Source organism: Tursiops truncatus, chromosome 20 (assembly GCF_011762595.2).
Source record: "Tursiops truncatus isolate mTurTru1 chromosome 20, mTurTru1.mat.Y, whole genome shotgun sequence".
NCBI classification, from domain to species: Eukaryota; Metazoa; Chordata; class Mammalia; order Artiodactyla; family Delphinidae; genus Tursiops; species Tursiops truncatus.
The window spans coordinates 36,859,905-36,882,238 of NC_047053.1; the positions used below are offsets into that span (position 1 = coordinate 36,859,905).

The 22,334-nt window shown below is 57.9% G+C and overlaps 1 protein-coding gene across 6 annotated transcripts; it reads left to right on the forward strand.

Moving 5' to 3' along the window:
* The first annotated feature begins 1,110 nt into the window (after nucleotides 1-1,110).
* On the forward strand, nucleotides 1,111-21,970 carry MLLT6 (MLLT6, PHD finger containing). Of its 6 annotated transcripts, none has more exons than XM_073798130.1 (21): nucleotides 1,111-1,980; nucleotides 3,195-3,274; nucleotides 3,763-3,817; nucleotides 4,068-4,177; nucleotides 5,169-5,272; nucleotides 5,516-5,609; nucleotides 7,881-8,036; nucleotides 8,689-8,787; nucleotides 8,937-9,077; nucleotides 11,497-11,635; nucleotides 12,255-12,869; nucleotides 13,326-13,507; nucleotides 13,741-13,849; nucleotides 15,067-15,133; nucleotides 15,339-15,478; nucleotides 15,970-16,167; nucleotides 16,272-16,360; nucleotides 17,491-17,840; nucleotides 18,272-18,362; nucleotides 19,383-19,739; nucleotides 20,342-21,970. In XM_073798130.1, exons 1-21 carry the CDS (start codon nucleotides 1,872-1,874, stop codon nucleotides 20,381-20,383), a joined length of 3,327 nt encoding a protein of 1,108 aa, XP_073654231.1. In that variant the 5' UTR covers nucleotides 1,111-1,871; the 3' UTR covers nucleotides 20,384-21,970. The 6 variants fall into 6 exon arrangements, with proteins under 6 accessions (XP_073654231.1, XP_073654230.1, XP_073654229.1 ...); XM_073798129.1 differs by having other exon boundaries at nucleotides 1,113-1,980; nucleotides 7,884-8,036; nucleotides 11,497-11,716; XM_073798128.1 differs by having other exon boundaries at nucleotides 1,115-1,980; nucleotides 11,497-11,716.
* The last annotated feature ends 364 nt before the right edge of the window (nucleotides 21,971-22,334 follow it).

Sequence of the window (22,334 nt, forward strand, 5' to 3'; positions counted from 1 at the left end):
ACAGGAGCAAGGGGAGTTGGGGACTGCAGCCTAGAACTTAGCTTCCCCGACCTCCCCAAACTCCAGTCTCGTCGGGATTAAGGGAGTAAATCCCTGATGCCACAGACCAGGTCAAGGACAAGTTCTCCCCCGCCCTACTCCCCCCTCCTGGGTGGGAATTCACCCCCCTTCGCGGATGAAAGGTACTAAATAGACGCGAAGGGAGGGGTGGTGGCGGGCCCCGGCCCCTTGATGTTCCGGTTGAACAGGTGCTGGTGAAAAGGAGGCGGACCCGGCGGAAGAGTCGGCCAGGGGGGCCTGCGCCGAAGTGGGGGTAGCCTCTTCCACGCCTCAGTCCTCCGGCCGGTTTTCCCCCCTCCTCTCGGTCAGCCCCTCCCCCGCAGGAAGCGTTCCCGGCCCCGACGCCTTTGAAGTGTCGCTGAAGCCCCCAGGGCTGCTTCTCCCCTCCGCCACCCCGTCTTACTCTGCGGGAGTGTGACCTTTGGTCCCTGCGGGTGTCCACCCCCCTTTAGGAAGTAGGGGGGTCAGGTTTTGTCCCCCTTGCCCACACCGGCCTTGGGGATGAAGCCTTCGGGTTGACGACGCCCCCTCACTTCTTCCCCAGACCCAATTTCAGGGACTTTAATACTTTGGGGTGCTGTGTGTGAGTCTATGTTTTGTGTTTGTGTACATGTATCGAGCTCAAGTGTAAATGCGTTGTTCGTGAGCACTTCCGCAGTAGTGGCTCTCTAACTCGCGTGGGTCTCTAAGCGCGCCTGAATGGCTGGACCTGGGGTGTGCCCCTCTGGGAGGGTAGGGTAGTGTGGCTGGATGAAGCTAAGAGTGAGTCTGTGTGTCTGTGGGTGCCTCGGCGTGCTTCTGAGGAGTCTGAGTCCCTGTGCGTGCGTGCGTGCCTGTGAGCTGGACCGGAAGCTCCCCGAGGGCAGGAACACCCGTTTGTTCACTGCTCTATCTCAACGACTGCACATAGTAAGCATTCAATAAATATTTGTTGAATGAACAAATGTCTGCGTGTAACACTGTCTACCCTCCAGACAGGCCTCCGAGGGAAGAGCCCTCGAGCGGCCACCCAAAAAGACCCCCGCACACCGAGGGGTGAGCAGCCCACGTCGCTCCGTTGCTTCTAGCTCCCCTTCCCCTGATCTCCACCTCCAAGTTTCCTTGGGGTTGAAGAACAGTCGCAGACGAAGACCTGGGCGGAAGGGGCTGGCGAATCGGAGACCCGGGGCCGAGACCGAAGGGCAAGCAGATGGAGGGCTCAGGAGCGCCAACCGAGAGCCATAGAAAGAAAAAGGAAGAGGGAGAATGAGCGCGGAGCGAGCGAGAGAAAAGCTCCCTACCAAGCCAGGCTTTGTTCCCTGAACCTAAGACTTTACCCGGCGGCGGGCGGCGGGCGGGCCGGGAGCGAGCGAGCGGAGGCGCGCGGCCATGGCTGCCGCGGCCGGGCAGGGGGGCCGGGGAGGCGGCGCGTGAGCGGGCGGCGCGGGGCGGGCGGGCGCCCGCGATGTGCCACTCGGCACCTCCCCCGCCGGGCCCGGGCTGCGCGGCGGCCGGGCGGCCCTGGTAGCTGGGCGTGCGGCGCGGAGGGGGCGAGCCCGGCGCGCGGGTCTCATTGTTGGGGGGGGGGGGCCCGTCGGGGCATGAGGGCGAGAGCACGGCGGGGGGGGCGGCCAGACAGAGCGAGCGAGGAGGAGGAGGAGGAGGACGCCGAGGAGGAGGAAGGAGGAGGCAAAGAAAAGAAGCGGCGGCGGCGGAGGAGGAGGAGGAGGGAGCGAGGAGGCGCGCGGCCCCCCGCTCCCTCCCTCCCCCCCTGACCCCCGACCCCCGCCGGCCGGCCCCCCGCCCCAGCCCCGGAGGGAGCTCATGGGAGTATGAAGGAGATGGTAGGAGGCTGCTGCGTATGTTCGGACGAGAGGGGCTGGGCCGAGAATCCGCTGGTCTACTGTGATGGGCACGCGTGCAGCGTGGCTGTCCACCAAGGTATGGGGGTGGCCCTCGGGGGGGCGGAGGGACCCAGGGGGCGGCGTGGGCAGGGAGCCCCCGGCCGCGCCCTCTGGAGACCTCTCGGGGCTCGGGCGCCCCTCCCCCACCCCACCTGAAGAGAAGGGAGGAGTCGGGGGGCTGCCCCCGCCCGGTCCTGGAGGACCGGGTCAGGCATTGTTTTCTTGCCTATTGTTCCAGTCCCGCGCCCCCCACCCCAAGTTGAGGGAGTTTGGGGACAGTCTAAGGGCCAATGAGTGCACTCAACGCGCCCCACACCGTCAGTGTCGGGGCTGCTTGGAGAATGTTTACCTGCGAGGTGTACCCTCCCGCCCGGTTATTTTGGTCCCGGCTCTCGGAGGGAGAGGTCAAGGGGGGGGGGGTCATCCTCCCCTCCAGCTTCCGGATACTGGGAGGAGCGGAATTGGGAAGGGAGGAGAAGGGTCCCAGGGGAGAGGGGACTCCTAAAATCCTCCGGGAAAGAGTTGCGGATAGGAGAGAGGTTGCGCAGGGGGCCGGGAATAGAGAAGAGGGAGGTTTGGAGTTTCCCCCAGCAGCACATGGTTCGGGAGTTAACTCCTTGAGGAATCTTACCGAGGGCGCAGACTGGCATCTCCCGCCTGTCTGGCACAGCCAGCTGCCCCCCCCCTTCCTGGGACAGCCCTTAATCCTGTCGCTGTCGGGTCTTCCCGCCACTCTCCTATTGGTTACCTGCACTGCACCTGCTCTCGGCCTTGACTTTTGAGCTGTACCTATTATAGTTAGTGGCAGAAGATGAGCTCCCTAGACCCCCGACTTCCCCGCCTCTAACATTACTGGCCCTTTAAGAAATGCCCCCCCCCAATAACAACAAAACGCGTTTGTCTATCGTAAATGTTGTTCCGCTGATTTTCTCTTCCTGATGATGAGGACTGGTCCTGGCAGGAGCTGGGAAACAGAAAGCTGGGTACAGAAAGGGCATGAGGGGAGGATCTTCTAGAAGTTTAAGGTCAAGGACTCAGACTTCCCACCTCTGCTTGGAGGACTTGGTTGTGTGGTTGAAAGCTGGCTGCGTGCTGTTGGGCATTCCTTGTGGTCCTGCTGTCTAGTGAGTGCCCCCCAGGCTGGGAACAGCCCCCTGGCCTAGTTCCTTAGAGTCACCCCCTTCCCCCAGTTATTCTGGGAACAGCCCCTGGTGACAGATTTGTTTGGTGATTCTCCTCCCTCATCCCCAGCTTGCTATGGCATCGTCCAGGTGCCAACAGGACCCTGGTTCTGCAGGAAATGTGAATCTCAGGAGCGAGCAGCCAGGGTGGTGAGTTTGAGACTCCTCTCTCCCCTCTGTACACCTGAGCATCCCCCCCCACTCCCCACCGAGCTAGGGGACTCTGAGGCTGAGGCTGGGGTGGGACTGTCACACAGGATTTCCTGTTTCCTGCACACCTATCACCAACCCCATCTGTCCCTCAGCTTATCCCTCACTCTGCGTCACCTCAGGCACCGGGCCTTTTATTTTTGTTTGCTTGTTTGTTTGAGCTTTTTATTATGGGAAGTTTCCAACCTGTACAAAAGTAGAGGGAATGCTCTAATGAACCTCACGTCGATGTGGATCACCCGTCTTCAACAATGATCACTCGTGGTCAATCCTGTTTTCTCTGTACCCCCACCAGTTCCTCCTTAGACATCTTATCATTACATCCTGGGGCCCTCAGAATGTGTTCAGGGAGGGCCCAGCTCAGCAGATCCCCCACCCGCTTTGGGAAAGCCCACCTCCCAAACCCCTGTGCCCCCTTTTATTGGCAGAGGTGTGAGCTGTGCCCACACAAAGATGGGGCATTGAAGAGGACTGACAATGGAGGTGAGAGGGGTGCTGAGCCTCAGGGCTCATCTACTGAGGTCGGCAAGGCCCCTTGAGCAGGGTCTGGGAAGGCAGGAGTGGTCTGTGGGTGGGGGTGGAATGCAGAGGCTGGTTTCCTTTCCCTTCCCTGGCTGGCAGTGGAGTCTGATGGGAAGGCCGTGGAGGAGGGGACCGTCTGCAGTATGGGGTTGTGAGAGGTGGGGGTCTTGGGCTCGCCATCGCAGCTGAGGCCAGCCCCACACTGCCCCAGGCTGGGCCCACGTGGTGTGTGCCCTCTACATCCCTGAGGTGCAGTTTGCCAACGTGCTCACCATGGAGCCCATCGTGCTGCAGTACGTGCCTCATGATCGCTTCAACAAGGTCAGCGGCCCCTACCGTGCCCCATACCAGTCCCTTCCCTAGCCAACCATTCTTGGGTCCCTCCAGCCCTTCCTTCATCCAGTGTAATTTGATTCTGTCCAACCTACACTTTCGGGGAACTCACGAGGAGGGTAGGCACCTTCCACTGATAGATTCACGCTCGTGCTCTGGAACTCAAGTGAAATAGTAGGCTCCCTTGCAGAAGTACTGCCTGAAGGTAGACCTTAGCGAGCAGTTCACTTATTCATTCACTGAGCACATTTTACTGAGTGCCTACTATGTGCCAAAACTGGGGCAAGATGCTAGACACACAGTGTTTAGATTGATCAAGACAGGTGTGCTCCCTGCCCCACGGAACTCACACTTCTGGGTGGGAAGACTATAGATATCAATAAACAGGCAAATAAAGTAAATGCAACTTGTGTTAAGTGCTGTAAAGAAAACAAACAAGGTACTGAAATAAAGGATACCTTGCGGGGGGGCGGGGGGGGGCTTACTTTAGATAAAGTAGTCAAGGAAAGAGACATTTTGGTTGAGACCTGGGGGATGAGAAGGAGCCATCCTTGATGAGGGGGGAGAGTTCCAGGTACCAGGCAGAAGGCATAGCATGTGCAAAGGCCCAGAGGTGGGGATGAGCTCACCGGTGAGGAAGGCAGACACAGTCCCTGGCCTTATCGGGCTCACCGTCCAAGGACTGCACTGTCCAGTATAGTAGCCACTGGCCACATGTGCTTATGTAAATTAATTAAAATCAAATAGAATTTAAAATTCAGGTCCTCAGTCACACTAGCCACATTTCCGGTGCTCAGTAACCTTACGTGGTCTGTGACTGCTGCATCAGACAGTGCGGTAGAGAACAGTTCCATCACCACCAACAGTGCTGTTGGATAGCCCTGACTTAGGATCACGTGGAGAGGATGGAATTGAGGGGGGAGACCAAAGGATCCCTCAGGTGGAAGGGAAGAGGGCACGATTGTACTGTATCCTGCAGACATGTTACATCTGTGAGGAGCAGGGCCGGGAAAGCAAGGCAGCCTCAGGAGCTTGCATGACCTGTAACCGCCACGGATGTCGACAAGCTTTCCATGTCACCTGGTGAGAGCCCCGCCTGCCCTGCACCCACCCTGAACGTTCTCTAGCCAGCTGTACCAACCCCCTCCGAGCTTTGCCATGGGGGGCTGCTAAAGAGGTTCATCCTAGCTGCTGTGTCTTTGGAGATGAGGGCAGTGCTTTCCTTGGGTGGTCTTGGCTTCACCCCCGCAGGGATCTAGGAGGGTGCAGGGGAGGTGGCCGGTCTGGTTTGTGGCCACGCTTCTCAGGCTGACCTTTCTCGGTTAGTGCCCAAATGGCAGGCCTGCTGTGTGAGGAGGAAGTGCTGGAGGTCGACAATGTCAAGTACTGTGGTTATTGCAAATACCACTTCAGCAAAATGGTGAGTTTCATCTGGGCATGAATGGGTCAGTCAGCCATGGTTTAGAGGGTATGGGCTCCAGGCCAGGCCAGTGCCTGGGGCTGGGAGGACAGACGTGGAAGGAACTATGTCCCTGCCCTTGAGGAGCTCGCCACTGGATGAGGAATAATTGAAGCACAGTTGAGGGGTGTGAATCAGAGCCGAACCAGGCTCCATCCAGAGGATGGAGCTCAGGCCCTGCCTGTCAGAGTCTGGGAGGCTTCAAGGAAGAGGCAGCATTTAAGCTGAGCCAACATTTGTGGGGCTCGCTGTGTCCCAGCCTCTGTACTAATCTCTTTATGTGTGTTTTTTTGTGTGATCGTCCCCCAAACCCTAAGAACTAGGTGTACTGCATTTCCCCGTTTCTATGGATGAGTAAGCTCAGACCCACTAAGATTCTGTTATTTATCTCCCAGCTGGTGTGTGGGATTCAGAACAGACAGTCTGAAGCTCCTCAGCAGCCTGCTAAGCAGAGACAGAGAGAAAGGAATCCCAGGCAGAGGGACTGGCGTGGGTAAAGTCCCGAGATGAGAAAGCATTCATAAGCGGCAGAACAGGGTGTGGGGGAGGGACAAGGCAGGAGATGAGGCGAAAAAGCCCAAGGAGGGCCAGAGCTGGACTTGCTTCTGCCCCAGGTTCAGGGGCCCAAGGAGAGGTGGGAGAAGGGGTGCTAACCCATGTTTGTGGAGAGACGTGCATTTCCAGAAGCTGTGGGGTGTCCTGGAGAGGTATGCCGTGGCCTGACTGGGAAGGCAGCTTGGACCTCACCCCCAGGCTACAGGCTTATAAGGCTGCTTGAAAGCAAGAGGGTAACACGATCAGATTTGTGTTTTAGGAAGATTACCCTGGCAGCCACTGTGAAGCCAGATTTGAAGGGCCAGGGCGCGGCTGGGAGACAGCTGTGAGAAAGGGGGGATGGAGGGATGAAGCTGGGTTCTAGAACCATTTCTAGATAGACTTGCCTACATGTCAGGGTAGCTGAGAAGGAGGAGTTGAGGGTGGCACGTAGGATTCAGGCTCTCAGTGCTGGGTGGATGAGGCTTGAGCACCTGAGGGCGCTGTGAACAGGTGGTGCAGTACGCTTCTGTAGGGCTAGCGTATGTCCTGGTCTGCCCCGGAGAGTCCCAGTTTGTGCCTTTTGCCCTGGTGTAATTATTAATAGCTCCCCCTTTCATTTTCAGAAGTGTCCTACTTTGGATCATAAGTCATAGGGTCATCTAGGTGCAGGGTTTGATATCAACTTAAGACAACGTAGGGAGCTCGGTTTGGTTCATAGGAGGTGCCAAGTGGGGATGTTCAGATTTGGTGGCTGTGAGGCCCCCAGGCAGGGTGGTAGTGGCAGCCCCAGGTGTATAAGGCTGGAGCTGGAATCCCCGGGTGCCCATCAGGTAGGGGGCTCAAGTGTGAAGAGAACCATGAGGTGGGGAGTTCAGAGCTCAGCAGAGTAGAAGCAGTGCCCACCGCTGGGGAGGGATGGGGTCAGACGAGGCCTGAAATTAGTGCTTGCATTTGACGGTTGGGAGGTAGTGGGTGGCCTTAGAGGGAACAGCTATAAGCCTAGGACAGGTGAAGCCATCAGCCCAGGCAGTGGGGAGTCCAAGGCCCTGGCGGGGGGGGGGGGGGGGGGGGGGGGGGGGGGGGGGGGGCGGGGGGGGGGAATGGCAGCACAAGTGTTGTCTGGGTTTTTCTTATGGATGTTTACTCCCCCCCCCCCCCCCCCCCGCCTCCGCTTCTTAAGGGCAGCAGGTCCTTTGGGACAAAAGGAACCACTGTGTTTGGTGGAGGGCCAGGAACAAAGGAGAAGGGGTGATGGCTGGAGCAAAGTGTCTGGAGGAGAGGATGGGGTATGGAGTACAGGGGAGCAGGGGCTCCCATGAGGGCTGTCCCGTATGTCCTCCACCCCAGGGAAGGAGGTGGTAGTGGGCCGTGGCCCAGGGCCTGAGAGGGGCCGAGAGGGCACCGTGAGAAGAGGTGGGCGGAGAGTGAGAGGCTGCCTCCATCCGTGCGTTGCTGGGCCGAGACGCCCCACCTCTCTGGGCCTCAGTTGCTGCTGAATCTTGTGCACTGGACAAGCCAGCGGGGAAACCAGGATTCCAGTCTAGGGAATGCACTTCCATTGAGCAGAGTATCATTAAGGACACAGGGTCCTCTTAGTGACGGGCAGTGTGGGGGTGGGGGGTCCCTGATCTTCAGGAACCTTTTCCTAGGCTAGTGGGAGGAGGTTATGGCAGTTCCTCTCGGTTCTCTCCCCAGAAGACATCCCGGCACGCGAGCGGGGGAGGCAGCGGAGGAGGGGGAGGCACAGGGGCAGGCGGTAGCGGCTTTATCGCTGGCCGGAGGAGCAGGTCGGCCTCGCCGTCCACGCAGCAGGAGAAGCACCCTTCCCACCACGAGAGGGGCCAGAAGAAGGTAAAAGTCTTCTCCCTCCACCCCTCCTGCCCACTCACAAACACCTGTTTCTTTCAAGAAGCCACCCAGGTCTCCGGAAGGCCATAGGGCCTACCCCCTTCCTTCCTCTGAGGCCACTGAGGGCAGAGAGGGGGCTGAGGAAGTGACATGTGAGGGTCACGGAGGGTGAGGTGAAGGCTTGGCTTCCCTGGGGCTCTTTGTATCTGTGTGGTTCCTCCGTGTCCTCCCCATGACATGACAGTGTCCCCAACATTTGCACACACGCCACAGTCTAGCCATGTGTCGGTCCAGTTTGTAAGTGCACACGCCTGCGTCCCCGCCACACGTCACGGTGTGCCCGGCCCCCGTCCCTCCGCACAGCTCGGTGTCCCGGGTGTGTGCTCACATGAGCGGTGCTCTGTGTCGCTGGCATGATAATGGGACGGGCTATTTTTAGCAGGCAGTGAGGAGGAGGGGGAAGGGCTGTCGGCTCTCAGAGGAACCTGCCTGGGCCACTCCTGTCCCGCCAAAGTCCCCCAGTCCCTCCATAGGGGGAGATGGTGCCCACAAAGCCTTGTCCTTGAAAGGACCCCACTCCCCACACGCATGTGCTGTGTTTATCCTGACCCAGACTGTTCCCCAACATCAGTTCCAGTCCCTTCTTCCTCCCCAGAGTCGAAAGGACAAAGAACGCCTTAAACAGAAGCACAAGAAGCGGCCTGAGTCACCCCCCAGCATCCTCACCCCACCTGTGGTCCCCACTGCTGACAAGGTACTGCTGCCTACACCCAGGAGGGATGGCCACCGCAGCGGGAGGGAGGCACGGGGCGAGGGGTCAGGGTGAGCACCCCTGGGAACCTCCTCAGCTTCATGTTAATATGCCTCTGCTCCCCACCCCACCCCGCTCTACTCCTCTTCTAGCCCAGGAGGGGCCTCTGCTCCTCAGCCCAACCAGGAGAGGTAGGGGTGGGGTGGGGGGCACCACCCTGCCTGCTGGCTGCCAGATGTTCACATCTGCCTCTGTCCAGACAGAGGGCCTCGGCACTGGGCTCCTGTCTGCAGGTACGGTACTCACGGTGCTTCTCTGATTTTCTGGGGCCCATTTCCCCAAAGAGAGGCAGAGAGGACCCCTTCACTCTCATCCCTCCTCCGCATCAGGAGGCTGCCCAGAGCCTGTCGCCTAACCAAAAGCCCGCTCCATGCAGGCCGGAGGGACTGAAAGTGTGGCCCCTGATGGCTTGCGGGGCAGGCCTGTGGACCACACCCTGAAACCCTCACCGAGCCCACCTTCCCGGTAGGGGCATGGCATGTCAGGCCTGACTCCAGAAACTGGCAACATCTGGATAAGCAACCAGCAGGCCCTATCCGAGGCCAGGGAATGGCTAATCCAAGCCAGAGCAGCCCTCCCTGCCCCTCCTTCCAGCCCGTCCTCCCCATGGAAGGAGAACAGGGGCCTGGAGACGCTGCCTCCTCCTGTCACCATTACTGCCCCATTCACCTCCACTGGCCTCAGGAGGTTGGCAGAGCTCTGGGCATCTTAGCAGGAGGCTCAGGTATCAGGTTTCCAGGGTGATGTTGCTGTGGCAACTGTCCCAGTAACCCTCTCCCCTCCCTGCTGCCCAGGGCTCACCTGGAAAAGCTTGATGTCTGCGCCCTCTGGTCTTTCCCTGGGGTTTGCAGGCAGGGGGAAAGAGAGGGCCAGAGATCTAGGAGTTATCCCAGTGGCTGGGCATCCCTTTGGATGTGTTGGAGCATTCTGCCCATCCCCCTCCACCCACCCCAGCATTTCAGCCACCCCTCCCCCTGGGCCCTCTCCTCCCTTGCTCTCATAACCACATCTGGCTCCCTTCAGAACTCCAGCTGTTGAAAAGAACAAAGAAAAAGACAAGAGACCAGGGCTCCGCCCAGGAAGGGGCAGCACGGGGTGGCTCTCATTCTCCCATCCATCCTCCCTCTGGCATTTGTTCATTTACTGAATACCTGGTCTCCACCAGGAGGAAAAGCCATCCCTGGTAGTAATACAAAGCCCTAACTCACTCACCACATGCCAGGCTCCCTTCTGGAACAGGGGGATGGAGGGGATGCCTGGGGGATTTGCTCATTTAATCCTCAAAATAATCCAATGAAGTAGGTATTTTATTAACCCCATTTAATAAATGAAGAAACTGAGGCACAGAGAAGTTAAGTCATTTGCCTAAAAGCACACAGCTAGGGAGTGGTGGAGTCAAGATTTGAACCCGGGCAGTCGGGCTTGAAGGCCTGTTATCTTAACCACCACAGGACACTGTCTCTGCAGTGTATCACTAGCAGCCATGCCATCAGAATCATCCTCATTATTGACCCCATACTATGTGTCTGGCATTGTGGTCCTCATAATTCTCCAAATAGGCATAATTAGCCCCATAAGGACACTGAAGCTCGGTGAGGTTGAGAGACCACACAACATAACACGGTGGTAACCGGCAGAACCCACCAGGCTAACAGACCCCAGAGACCCCGCTCTTCCAGCCACTGCTGCCACCCTCAGACGTGGGGGACCGTATCTTGCAGTACAGTGTGGCACCTGATGGCTGACGTGGGTGGGTACACGATACCCGGAAATAAGAGGACAGAAAGATTTGTTCCACCCCAGGTAGCTATAGGGTGACTTCACGGAAGAGGGGGCTCTCGAGCTGGCTTTGGAAGGAAAAGATGTTTCCCGGGAAGAGGAAGGCTAGGCTCTCCGGGCAGAGGGCTGGGCATGGAAGCTCAGGTTGTCTAGGAAGGGCATGGAGTGGCCGGGGAGCAGGCTGTCGGCCAGGTGGCTGCTTCTGGGGGTGAGCATGGAGGGAGTGGTGGGGACTGGAGGGCCCAGGAATGAGGCCATTCTCCTTGAAGTTCCTCTTCCCTGCGTACACCAGTTCCCAACACAAGTCCAGCCCTTTAGGCCTAAGTATTTCTTTTTTTTTTTTCTTTTTTTGCGGTACGCGGGCCTCTCACTGTTGTGGCCTCTCCCGTTGCGGAGCACAGGCTCCGGACGTGTAGGCTCAGCGGCCATGGCTCACGGGCCCAGCCGCTCCGCGGCATGTGGGATCTTCCCGGACCGGGGCACGAACCCGTGTCCCCTGCATCGGCAGGTGGACTCTCAACCACTGCGCCACCAGGGAAGCCCCTAAGTATTTCTTAAATGAGTGACTAAGAAGATACGTGCATCAGTACAGACTCTGAGACTGTTTTCATCTCTCGCCTGCCCGAGGTGAAGGACAGACAGTTTCTTGGGTTCAGAGCTCCCAACTCTTCACACCCAGAAGTTACAGAGCTGCCCCCCATCTCCCCGGTCTAGGAGCTCCTGCCACTATCCCCTTGCCCGAAAATCCTTCCTGAAGCTAACTCTGGGCTCCCCCAGTAGAGCCCTAGGTCCTGTGTCCTGCTCCGCTCCCAAGTCAGGGTGAGCCCAGACCCTGGGGGCCGGCCTCGAGCCTTCCTCTCCTCCTTCCCTCAGGTCTCCTCCTCAGCTTCCTCCTCCTCCCACCACGAGGCCAGCACTCAGGAGACTTCTGAAAGCAGCAGGGACTCAAAGGGGAAAAAGTCTTCCAGCCATGGCCTGAGTCACAAGGGGAAGAAGCTGAGCAGTGGGAAAGGTGTGAGCAGCTTTACCTCCGCCTCCTCCTCTTCTTCCTCCTCCTCTTCCTCCTCCTCTGGGGGGCCCTTCCAGCCTGCAGGTGAGTGTGGGCGTCCCGGAGGAGGCTGGGAGCGGGACGGTCTTTGGCCCTGAGCTTTTCTACCAAGGGCCTTTTTATGTTGGTTTGCGTCTCATTTGCTTCCTAAAGTGGTTGGGGTCGGGGGGATCCCCACCAAGTGACTCCCATCCACACCCTCCCCTCAGCCCTCTCCTCTCGAGGTGGAACTCCCCTCCGGTCTCCCTCAGGGCCCACCTCTCCAACCCCCATAACCATATTCATTATCCCCTGCACTTACGCTGTCAGGTACCACGTTTAAAGCACCAACTCTAATCTCCTGTAATCTCTGTAGTCATCGAGTGAGCTCACTAGGGTGGGAGTTATTCTCCTCCTACTTTATCACAGGTGGGAAAGCTGGAGGGCGGGGACAGTGTCCCAGGACACAGACACAGTGGCCGAGCTGGGACAGGAAACTCAGCTTCCCCATCCCCTGACCAGAGTTCTCTCTACTAGTGCACACTGAGTGGGAGGGAGGCAGGGGATCTGGGGTCCAGCTGTAATTCCGTTTCCCCCTCTGCAGTTTCGTCCCTGCAGAGCTCCCCTGACTTCTCTGCATTCCCCAAGTTGGAGCAGCCAGAGGAGGACAAGTACTCCAAGCCCGCAGCGCGCCCCCCTTCAGCTCCTCCCTCTCCCTCAGCCCCCGAGCCCCCCAAGGCTGACCTCTTTGAGCAGAAGGTGGTCTTCTCTGGCTTTGGGCCCATCATGCGCTTCTCCACCACCACCTCCAGCTCGGGCCGGGCCCGGGCCCCGTCCCCTGGGGACTATAAGTCACCCCACGTCTCGGGGTCCGGGACCTCAGCAGGCACCCACAAGCGGATGCCCACACTGAGCGCCGCCCCTGTGCCTGTTGAGGAGGCCCCTGAGACAGGCCTGAAGGAGAAGAAGCACAAAGCCAGCAAGAGGAGCCGACACGGGCCAGGCCGTCCCAAGGGCAGCCGCAACAAGGAGGGCACCGGGGGCCCGGCCCTTCCCTCCCTGCCTGGTGCCCAGCTGGCTGGCTTTACCGCCACTGCTGCCTCACCCTTCTCCGGAGGTTCCCTTGTCAGCTCTGGCCTGGGTGGTCTGGCCTCCCGTACCTTTGGGCCTTCCGGGAGCCTGCCCAGCCTGAGCCTGGAGTCCCCACTGCTGGGGGCAGGTTAGTGACCCTTGGGGATGGAGGGTATCTCAGGGCCCAGCCAGTCTAGTGAGGGGACAGAGGCACAAACATGCAGTTAGAAGGAAATGCGATAGAAACTGCTCCAGAAGACAAAGGATGCAGGTGACAGTCACCTCTGAGACACTCCCCCATACCCATTTTCTGCATGGTTGTAGCGGGAGAGATTGCCAACAGGACTTAACCAAGTTTGGGTTGGGGGATTAGAAAAACTGGGAATTCTCCAGGTTTAGCAGGGCAGTGGAATAAGCAGGCATGGCAAGCAGATGTCACCCAAGCAAGAAGTGACATCTTTGCAGCAAGAGGGTGAGACTGGTGTGTGGCCAGATCCAGGGGAGTGTTCTCCTTGGGGAGAGGCTGCTCTAGCCACCTGACTAAGGTGGGGCGTGGGGGAGGGGTGACTCTAAGCTTCCCTCTGTGTCTGTCTTGTGCCTGTAGGCATCTACACCAGTAATAAGGACCCCATCTCCCACGGTGGTGGAATGCTGCGGGCTGTCTGCAGCACCCCCCTCTCCTCCAGCCTTCTGGGGCCCCCAGGGACCTCGGCCTTGCCCCGCCTCAGCCGCTCCCCATTCACCAGCACCCTCCCTTCCTCCTCTGCTTCTATCTCCACCACTCAGGTGAGGCCTTACTCCTGGGCTCCGCCATCCCTGGGCAGGTGGGGGACAGCCTGCTGAGGACCCCAGCTTCCCATGGGAATTTGAGAGATTGGGCTTGCTCACCACCAGAACTTCTCCCTCTCTCTGGTCCTCTCTCCTCCCCAGCACGCCTGGTCCCCTCCACCCCGGTGCACACAGTTGTGCTCTAGATCCAAGAATAACCACCAGGCTGGACTCTACCTCCTTTCCCTCAGGTGTTTTCTCTGGCTGGCTCCACCTTTAGTCTCCCTTCTACCCACATCTTTGGAACCCCCATGGGTGCCGTTAACCCCCTCCTCACCCAAGCCGAGAGCAGCCACACAGGTATGTGAGTCTCTGACCCCATTCCCCTTTCTTCCCAAAGGCCTGAGGGGCCCCTGTCACCTGCTTGTCACCCCAGAAAGGATGGGAGGGCTTTCTGGCTGCCCGCACCCTCTGGCCATTGCCCACCCTGCAAAAAAACATTCCACACACGACAAACCTACACTTTCACATTAAAACCCCCGTGAGGAGGCGGGACAGGACAGGGCAGAATAAATACTGCTCCATCTCACAAAACAAAAAGGCAGAGAGATGAATGACTTGCTCAAGGCAGTTGGGGTAGGGAAAGGCAGCGCAGCAGCTGAAATTCTGGTACCCTGGCTCCAAGCCTCGTTCTCCTACCGGTGTAGCCTAGCTCCCTGCTGGCCTCTTAGTGAGTTCTTGGGATCAGAGTTTACAGAGATCCCACCAGCTGGACAGCAGCCTCTCTGGGTATTTAGGAGTTAAGGGGGCGGATCACAAGTGCCCCTCCCTCTCCCTGGAGAGTCAACCCAGCCCCAGAGAGCTGATTGGTGCAGCGGTACCACCTGGCCGGCTGGAGGGCGGGGCTTACCAGTTCAGGTAAGCCTTAAGGGGACCAATCTGATTCCAGAATTAAGAACCCTACAGAGTAGGTGACTGTATTTTGCCAAAACGCAAAGTGGAATTCAGTGGCCCAACAGAGGGTTTTGACGTCTAATGTTTTAGTTTATTAATATAAAGGTCATATAAAACTGATTATAATAGCTACAGTAATTAAGGCCTTGCTGCATGCCAGCTAAGCCGTTCAGATTAACGCTTCACATTTACTACCTCATTTTAATCCTCGTAACAATCACTTCAGAGAGGTTAGTTTCAAGCCCACGGTCACACAGCAGGTAAGTATCATATCCAAGTTCAACTCAGGACTGTGTAGGCCCCAAGTTTCTATGACTCTGAAGTTGTAAGTTTTCCAGGAAAAAAATTAGGAGGTGGATCTGAAAGTAGCCAGGCTGCAGGAGCCTTTCTGCCTAGAGAAGGAGGAAGGGACGAGATCTCATGGCTTTGCCTCCCACGGCGCTGGGTTTCCAAGCCAGGGCTCCCAGCGCCTTAAGAACTAGAACTGGCTATCTGGGGTTGGGAGATCCTGGGGAAAGGGGTCTGCGGTACGGTCCCAGATCCCGCACCCACTTCCCAGGCGGGGACTGTGAGGCCGACGGCACCTCTTCCTCGCTGATCCCTGCCCTCCTTCTCCTTCCAAGAGCCAGACCTGGAGGACTGCAGCTTCCGATGTCGGGGGACCTCCCCCCAGGAGAGTCTGTCTTCCATGTGAGGGAGAGAGTGGCGGCTTGGGGGAGGGGCTGGGAGCGGGGTGGAGGGACTGTCAGGGAGGAGAGAGCGGAGAGGCGGGCGCGGGGAAGAGGTTGGGATCCAGAGGGGATGACTGAAACCCCTAAGGCGGGAGGAGGAGGGCAGGGAGACAGGAGTGGGGGAGTGAGGTAAGCCTGAGCTCGGTTTTCCCTTCTGACCCCAGGTCCCCAATCAGCAGTCTCCCAGCACTCTTCGACCAGACAGCACCCTGCGGGGGCGGCCAGTTGGACCCAGCGGCCCCCGGAACGACCAACATGGAGCAGCTGCTGGAGAAGCAGGGCGATGGCGAGGCCGGAGTCAACAGTGAGAAGGGGTGACGTCGGGCTGGGTGACCTGTCCTAGGACACCCCCAGACTCGGTCACCTTTCTCTCCCAGGTCCCCAAACGTCTTTACGGTTCCGCCTGCGGCCCCGCCCCTGCCTTAACTCTGGCCAACCGCTGGCCTTGCCTTTAACCCTCGCTGGGTCCTGCTCCTGGGCCCGCCCCCTCTTCGCAGGGCTTTTGGCGCTCACGACCTCCTGGCCCTTATTTTACTAAGCCCCAACTTCCGCCCGCCCCTTCCCTCCCAAGCACTTGGACTCCACCCCAAGCCTCAGGCCCCACCCGTGGTCCTCGCACCTCTAGCTCCCCAGGACTCACCTGAGTCCCTCGCTAGCCGGCGCCTTCTCTGCTAGGTCTCAGTCCTATTTCCTCTGTCAGGCCCCGCCCCTCCAGGCCCCGCCCCCGGTCACCTGGCCCCGCCCCCAGCCTTTCCAGGCCCGCGGGGCTCAGGCGCTCTCGCCTTCTGTCTGCAGTCGTGGAGATGCTGAAGGCGCTGCATGCACTGCAGAAGGAAAACCAGAGGCTTCAGGAGCAGATCCTGAGCCTTACGGCTAAGAAAGAGCGACTGCAGATTCTCAACGTGCAACTCTCTGTGCCCTTCGCCGCCCTGCCTGCCGCCCTGCCTGCCACCAACGGCCCTGTCCCTGGGCCCTATGGCCTGCCTCCCCAAGGTAAGGGGAATCCCACCCAGCCCGGGGATGGGGGCTTCTGCTGTGCGGTCGGAACTGGCCCTGACTCCAGCCCCTGACCTCCTTCCGTGATCTCCCTCCCTCAGCCGGCAGCAGCGATTCCTTGAGCACCAGCAAGAGCCCTCCGGGGAAGAACAGTCTGGGCCTGGACAACTCGCTGTCCACGTCTTCCGAGGTGGGCGCCACGGGGAGGGGCACCAGGGACGGGCAGGAGTGGGGAGGTGCAAGGGCCTTCTAGTTGCATCTCTACCTTGCGGCTATTGGAGGCTGGACAATGGAGTGATTGGCTGAGTAATTGGTTGACTGACCCATTCATTCTTTCATTAAATAAGTAATCATTATGAGGTGCCTACTTAGCTCCAGGCATTGGCTAAGCAATGAGTGAGCAAATCGGACAGTCTTGCTCCTGGAGACAGGCTCAATCCAAGAAAATCAATAATTACAAATCAGGAAAATTACTAAGATGGAAATAATTTGAGGGCTATGAGAAAGAATGGAGGGTGGGGTTCTTCTCTGAATATAAGGTGGTTAGGGAAGGCCTCTTTGAGAAGTGTTTGTGAAGAGTTTATTATAGTTTGTTGTAGCTGCACACAAAATAATCCCCGTGTAATTGCTGGCGGTTGGGGGAGCCGTTGCTATTGTTATATTGTGGTTGTTTCTGGAAATCAAACAAAGTGGGTTCTTGTTCTCCCTGCTACTTTCTAAATGTGTGACTTGGGCAACAATAGTCATAATAGTAACCGACATTAATTGCATACTTGCCCTTTGTCACGTCTTGTGCTGAGACTTTTAAAGGGTGTGTGTGTTTTGTCTTCACAATAGTTTTATGGAATAGGTTCTCCTCTTACCCCCGTGTTATGAGTGAGGAAACTAAAACAGAGAAGCCACTCAAGCCATTAAATTGTGGACATGGGATTTGAGCCTGAATCTTTCACTCCAGCTGCCTGCAGAGTTGTTTAGCCTGTTTAAGAACCAGTGGTTTCACCCATAAAAAGGCAGTAACGAGTTAGTACAGGTCAGGCACTGAACCCTGGGTCTGGTTCACCAGGTGGTCACTACCGTCATCACTGTTCAGTGTTAAACAAGCATCGTGAGGGATGCTGGGCCCCTAGGAAGTGACTTGTGAAGACTGTTTGGATTCTTATCCTTTATCCCGGGCCTTGCTTCTTCCTGGGTGGCTCTGCCTGGGGGAAGGGGGGGGTGGCTGTGCTCTGTGAGAATGCTGGTGGGTGCCGGGCCGGGGGGCCAGAAAGGTCATGCTGGCCCCCTGCCCCTCTGACCCCTCCCTTCCCCCTCCCTCCCCAGGACCCACACTCAGGCTGCCCAAGCCGCAGCAGCTCGTCGCTGTCCTTCCACAGCACGCCCCCACCGCTGCCCCTGCTCCAGCAGAGCCCTGCTACTCTGCCCCTGGCCCTGCCTGGGGGCCCTGCCCCGCTCCCGCCCCAGCCACAGAATGGGCTAGGCCGGGCACCCGGGGCAGCGGGGCTGGGGGCTATGCCCCTGGCTGAGGGGCTGCTGGGGGGGCTGGCGGGCAGCGGGGCCCTGCCCCTCAATGGGCTCCTGGGGGGGTTGAATGGGGCTGCCGCCCCCAACCCCGCGGGCTTGAGCCAGGCTGGCGGGGCCCCTGCGCTGCAGCTGCCAGGTTGTCTCAACAGGTGAGGGAGAGCTCAGTCTGGGGAAGGGAAGGGGGAGGCTGGCTCTGGGAGGGAATCCCCCCAAACACCCACAGTTCCTCAGAAGGAAAGCTGTCCTCTGATCTTACAGGGTCTAGAATCTAGTCACCCCAGGTTCTCCTTAGATGTTAGATGTGAGTGCCCTCCAGATGGTAGCTCTCCGTGGACAAAGTCGTCTGTTTATGCCTTGTACCCTAGCTAGCCTAGGTTTTCCTTCTGGGAAAGTTCTTCCCTCTGATGTGCCTCCCTCCCACTGTCCTCTCTGAGCTCAGTCCGTTTCGCTCTAGTCCTCTAATATCTCACATCCCTGCCTCTCCCCACCTGGGTCTGAGGGAGTCTGGGAAGTTAGGGGAGCAGGCGAGGAGGGTTCCGCTGTCCCTTCCCATGGTCTGTGATTTGTCCCCCTGCCTCAGCCTCACCGAGCAGCAGCGACACCTCCTGCAGCAGCAAGAGCAGCAGCTCCAGCAGCTCCAGCAGCTCCTGGCGTCCCCACAGCTGACCCCGGTAATGCCCCTCCCTTCCTGGGCCACCTCCCCTCCCCCAGCTCTGCTGGAAGGGCCCTCTCAGAGGGTCTGGGCCAGCCCAGGGAGGGCAGCCCCAGGCTGGGTGGAGGTTGCCCCTAAGGGTCATGTGGGGTCAGAGGGCATAAGTGTTCCTCTCGGGGGGGCCCCTGGGCACTGGGGAAGGGATGCTGTAGTGGCCCCAGATCACATCCTAGCGAGAGGTTCTGGAGGGTGGTGAGTCCTCAGTTACTGAGCATTTCCAATTCCAGCCCCAAGGCTCTTCAGTGGGGAACTTCGGGGTCTGCGTAGAGCGGTGGCCAAGCGGGTGACAGACACCGCTTCAACCAGAGCAGCCCCTTTTGGGTCTTTCTTGTGTGTTGAGTTCTGCTAAAAATTCCTTTGGAGGAAAGGAATTCTTCCTTTTAAAAAGGAGGGAGTTGAAAAAATAGAAAAATATTCATTTTCATATAAAGAAATATGAGAAAGATACATAAGAAACCAATTCAATTGGTTATCTACAGAGGCCAGATGGCAGCAGGGGTAAAAGCAAGATTTCTGAAGATAAGCCTTAATAAATCACTTTGGGTTTTGGAACACTGAAAATGCTTTGCCTATTCAAAGCAAAAATAAATGACTCTTAAGGGAAAAAACAAATGAAAAAGAGGGGAGTTGAAAACTATTGACCTCATTCAGTGTTTCTCAACTTGGGGTCATACCATCCCTGGGGACATTTGTGGTTGTCATAGCAACTGAGGAATTGATTTAGTGAGGGGGGGGTGGGGCCAGGGATGTTAAACCCCCTGCACTTGGCCCCGGCTGTGCCAAGTGCTGACGACGGTGTGCAACCACTTTCTGGTCTGGGTGGGGAGACTGAGGCCCAGAGGAGGGAGTTAGACAGAACCTTGAGTGTCTCCCAGGTCTTTTGCCTCATGGTCCTAGTGTGATAGGATGGTGCCCAGGCCAATGAGAGCAAGATGACCCTGGGGACCACTGGCCAGTAAGCAATCTGGGCCCCTTGCAGGAACACCAGACTGTTGTCTACCAGATGATCCAGCAGATCCAGCAGAAGCGGGAGCTGCAGCGGCTGCAGATGGCCGGGGGCTCCCAGTTGCCCATGGCCAGCCTGCTGGCCGGGAGCTCCACCCCGCTGCTGTCCGCGGGCACTCCTGGCCTGCTGCCCACAGCATCTGCCCCACCTCTGCTGCCCGCCGGAGCCCTGGTGGCTCCCTCGCTCGGCAACAACACAAGTCTCATGGCCGCAGCAGCTGCGGCCGCAGCAGTAGCAGCAGCAGGCGGACCTCCAGTCCTCACTGCCCAGACCAACCCCTTCCTCAGCCTGTCGGGGGCGGATGGCAGTGGCAGTGGCCCCAAAGGAGGGGTAAGTAAGGGGTCCGGCTTGGGGGAGGGGCCGGGAGTGGGGCAGAGGGACCGTCCTGTCTCCCTTCTGGATGGGCAGCGAGGGAGCATTAGAAGGTACATCATCAGATGCATCATCAGAAGGAGGAAGGAAGCGACCCCTAGGGCAGCAGAGTGCCCTGCTCTAGACCCCAGGGCCTCTGCCAGCACATGGGTGCCCTCCTGCAGATCTAAGAAAGATACACTTTGCACATGGGCTAATAGCAAAAGGACCAATTAGAAAACGGCGTTCCTCTGGGGAGACCCATTAGGAAAGGCTGTTTCCTCTCTGATTGGACCATTTAGAAGAAGATGATGCTCTGGGTGGGCCATTTCAAGAAAGGCCCTCCCTTCTCCTTCTGAGGGCAAAGGGCCTCAGCTGGCGCGTGCCTGCTTAGCTGGGTGCCCTATGCAGGGCAACGCCCCCAAACACACACACACACAAGGTGACCCTGGTGTGCAGCCGCCAAAGCCCAGACCCTTACTGCACCCAACGTCAGCTTTCTTGACCCAGGAAGCTATTCTCAACTGGGTGTTAGGACCAGACACCTCCCAAAGCCCCAGTCTTCCTTCCTCTTTTTCCAGACTGCTGACAAAGGAGCCTCAGCCAACCAGGAAAAAGGCTAAAGCCACCCAGGCTCCTGCTGACCCCCAAGTGGAGGGGCAGATCCTGGTCTGAGGGGTCCCAGCCTGGAGCAGGCACCTGCACCCAGACACTGGAGAGCCCCGGCCCAGAGCATGTGCTGAGGCCCGGGGAGTGTGGGGCGCTCCTGGTGCCGAGGACTGAGACCGAGAGGGGAGCCCCTTCCATCTGGCCCCCCTCCCCCTCTGCACTGGCCCCTTTGTGAGGGGCTCAGAAGGAGGACAGGCTCCAAGCCCGCCTAGGAGCCCCCACTCTCAGCGAATGTTTTGAGGTTCCCCAGAGAGCAAAGTGGGCCATGGCATAAGTGGGGGGTTGGTTGAACCCGCCACGTAAAATGGATTAGCACTTGAGTGGGATAAGTGGGGGGCTAGGCCCTGGGCCTGCCCCTGTGCGGAAGTCTTTTATGGAAGAAGGGGTGGCCCTACTTGACCTGCAGTTTCTTCCCAACTTGGGCAGATGGCAAGAGGGCTTCCTTGGACTGTTTCTCGCTGGGCCCCTTCCCCTGCCCCCGACAAGGGTCACAAGCTGAGCTTGTAAAAGCCCACAGACTGGGGGGCCGAAGGGGGGTAGGATGGCATCAAATTTGGCCCAAGCCTCCCTACCTCTGGGGGGTGGGCCCCAGTGATGGGCTGGGGGAAGGCAGGGGGTGGGTGGCCCAGCCCCCTCGATCCCCTGCCCCTTGTTTGCACTATTGGATTTAGGAGTGCCGAGGGTGGGGAGATGGAGCTGCCTGACTCAGAGAGCGTGTATGCGTGTGCGTGTGTCTGTCCGTCCGTCTGTCTGTCTGTCTACCGCTGGAGCCCGGGCAGCTGAGGGCAGGGATAGGAGCAGTGCTCTGACGAGGCCGTATCAGAGGGGCGCTCCCAGCTCTTGTTTGCACCCTCTCACCTCACCAACTTTGGTCTCTCTCTGGGGCCTGAATGGTTAACAAAAACCAGAACCGTACTCCAATACTGGAGAGTAACTGGGGGCTGGGGGCTTTGAATCAGGGTAATATCCTGCCTTTCCTCCCCCAGACTCTACATGGTCTCAGTGCCCCCTCAGCGCTCCCCTTCCCCCACTGATACTTGGTCCTGCTTCCCTGGCAAAGGGGAGCCCCAGGGATTGGGGGATGAGGCAAGGGGGGTAAAGTGCCACTTCTTTTAGTGAAACCTTCCTCCCAGGATTAGCCAGCCTGCCTTCCCGCACCCCACCCCCACCCACCAGGGGAGACTTAAGCTTACGCTGACCTACAACTGTCCCTTCACCCACCAGCTATTTCCCCAGGGTGTAGTGGGCAATTCTCACCTTAAAGAGTCCCCACCTGCCCAGAGCTTTTGGTGGCCAAGGTTGAGGGCCGGTGGGACAGCCAGGAGAGGGGCGAGGTTGAAGCCTGTGTCTGTGTCGGGTGCACTGGGGTCGGAGCCAGGAGGAGCGTGGCCAGCTTCCCTGATGACCACGTCTAGTCAGTCTCTTTGCATGTGTGGATTTGTGTGTGTGTGTGTTTCTGTTTGGGTTTTTGTTGTTGTTGGTTTTGTTTTGTTTTTTAAATAAAGAAAAGAAGATGTGTATATTTTTGGCAATGACAGAAACGTAGTGCAGATATATTTTTGCCTGTGCTGCTCAACTGGTTTTTTTCTGATACTGAAAATAATATTAATATTCCTGTTGATAAGACTTTGTAAGATGTTAGGGAGCTGATAATGGAGGGGGTGGGTGGGATCCTTCAGAGGCAATTTCTTAGGCACTTGCAAGGGCTTGGGGGGGGAGGGGGGAGGCAGTTGTGATGACCTCAGAAATACTCACTTTTTATTAACGCTAAATATCAGTTAGAAAGAAATGATAGAATTCAGCATTTTATTCATCTTCATCTATTAAGCTGTCTAACTCCCTGCCCCCAAACCACTGAAAAGAAAAATAACCTTCAGAGATTCTTAGAAGAGTTGCTCATTCACA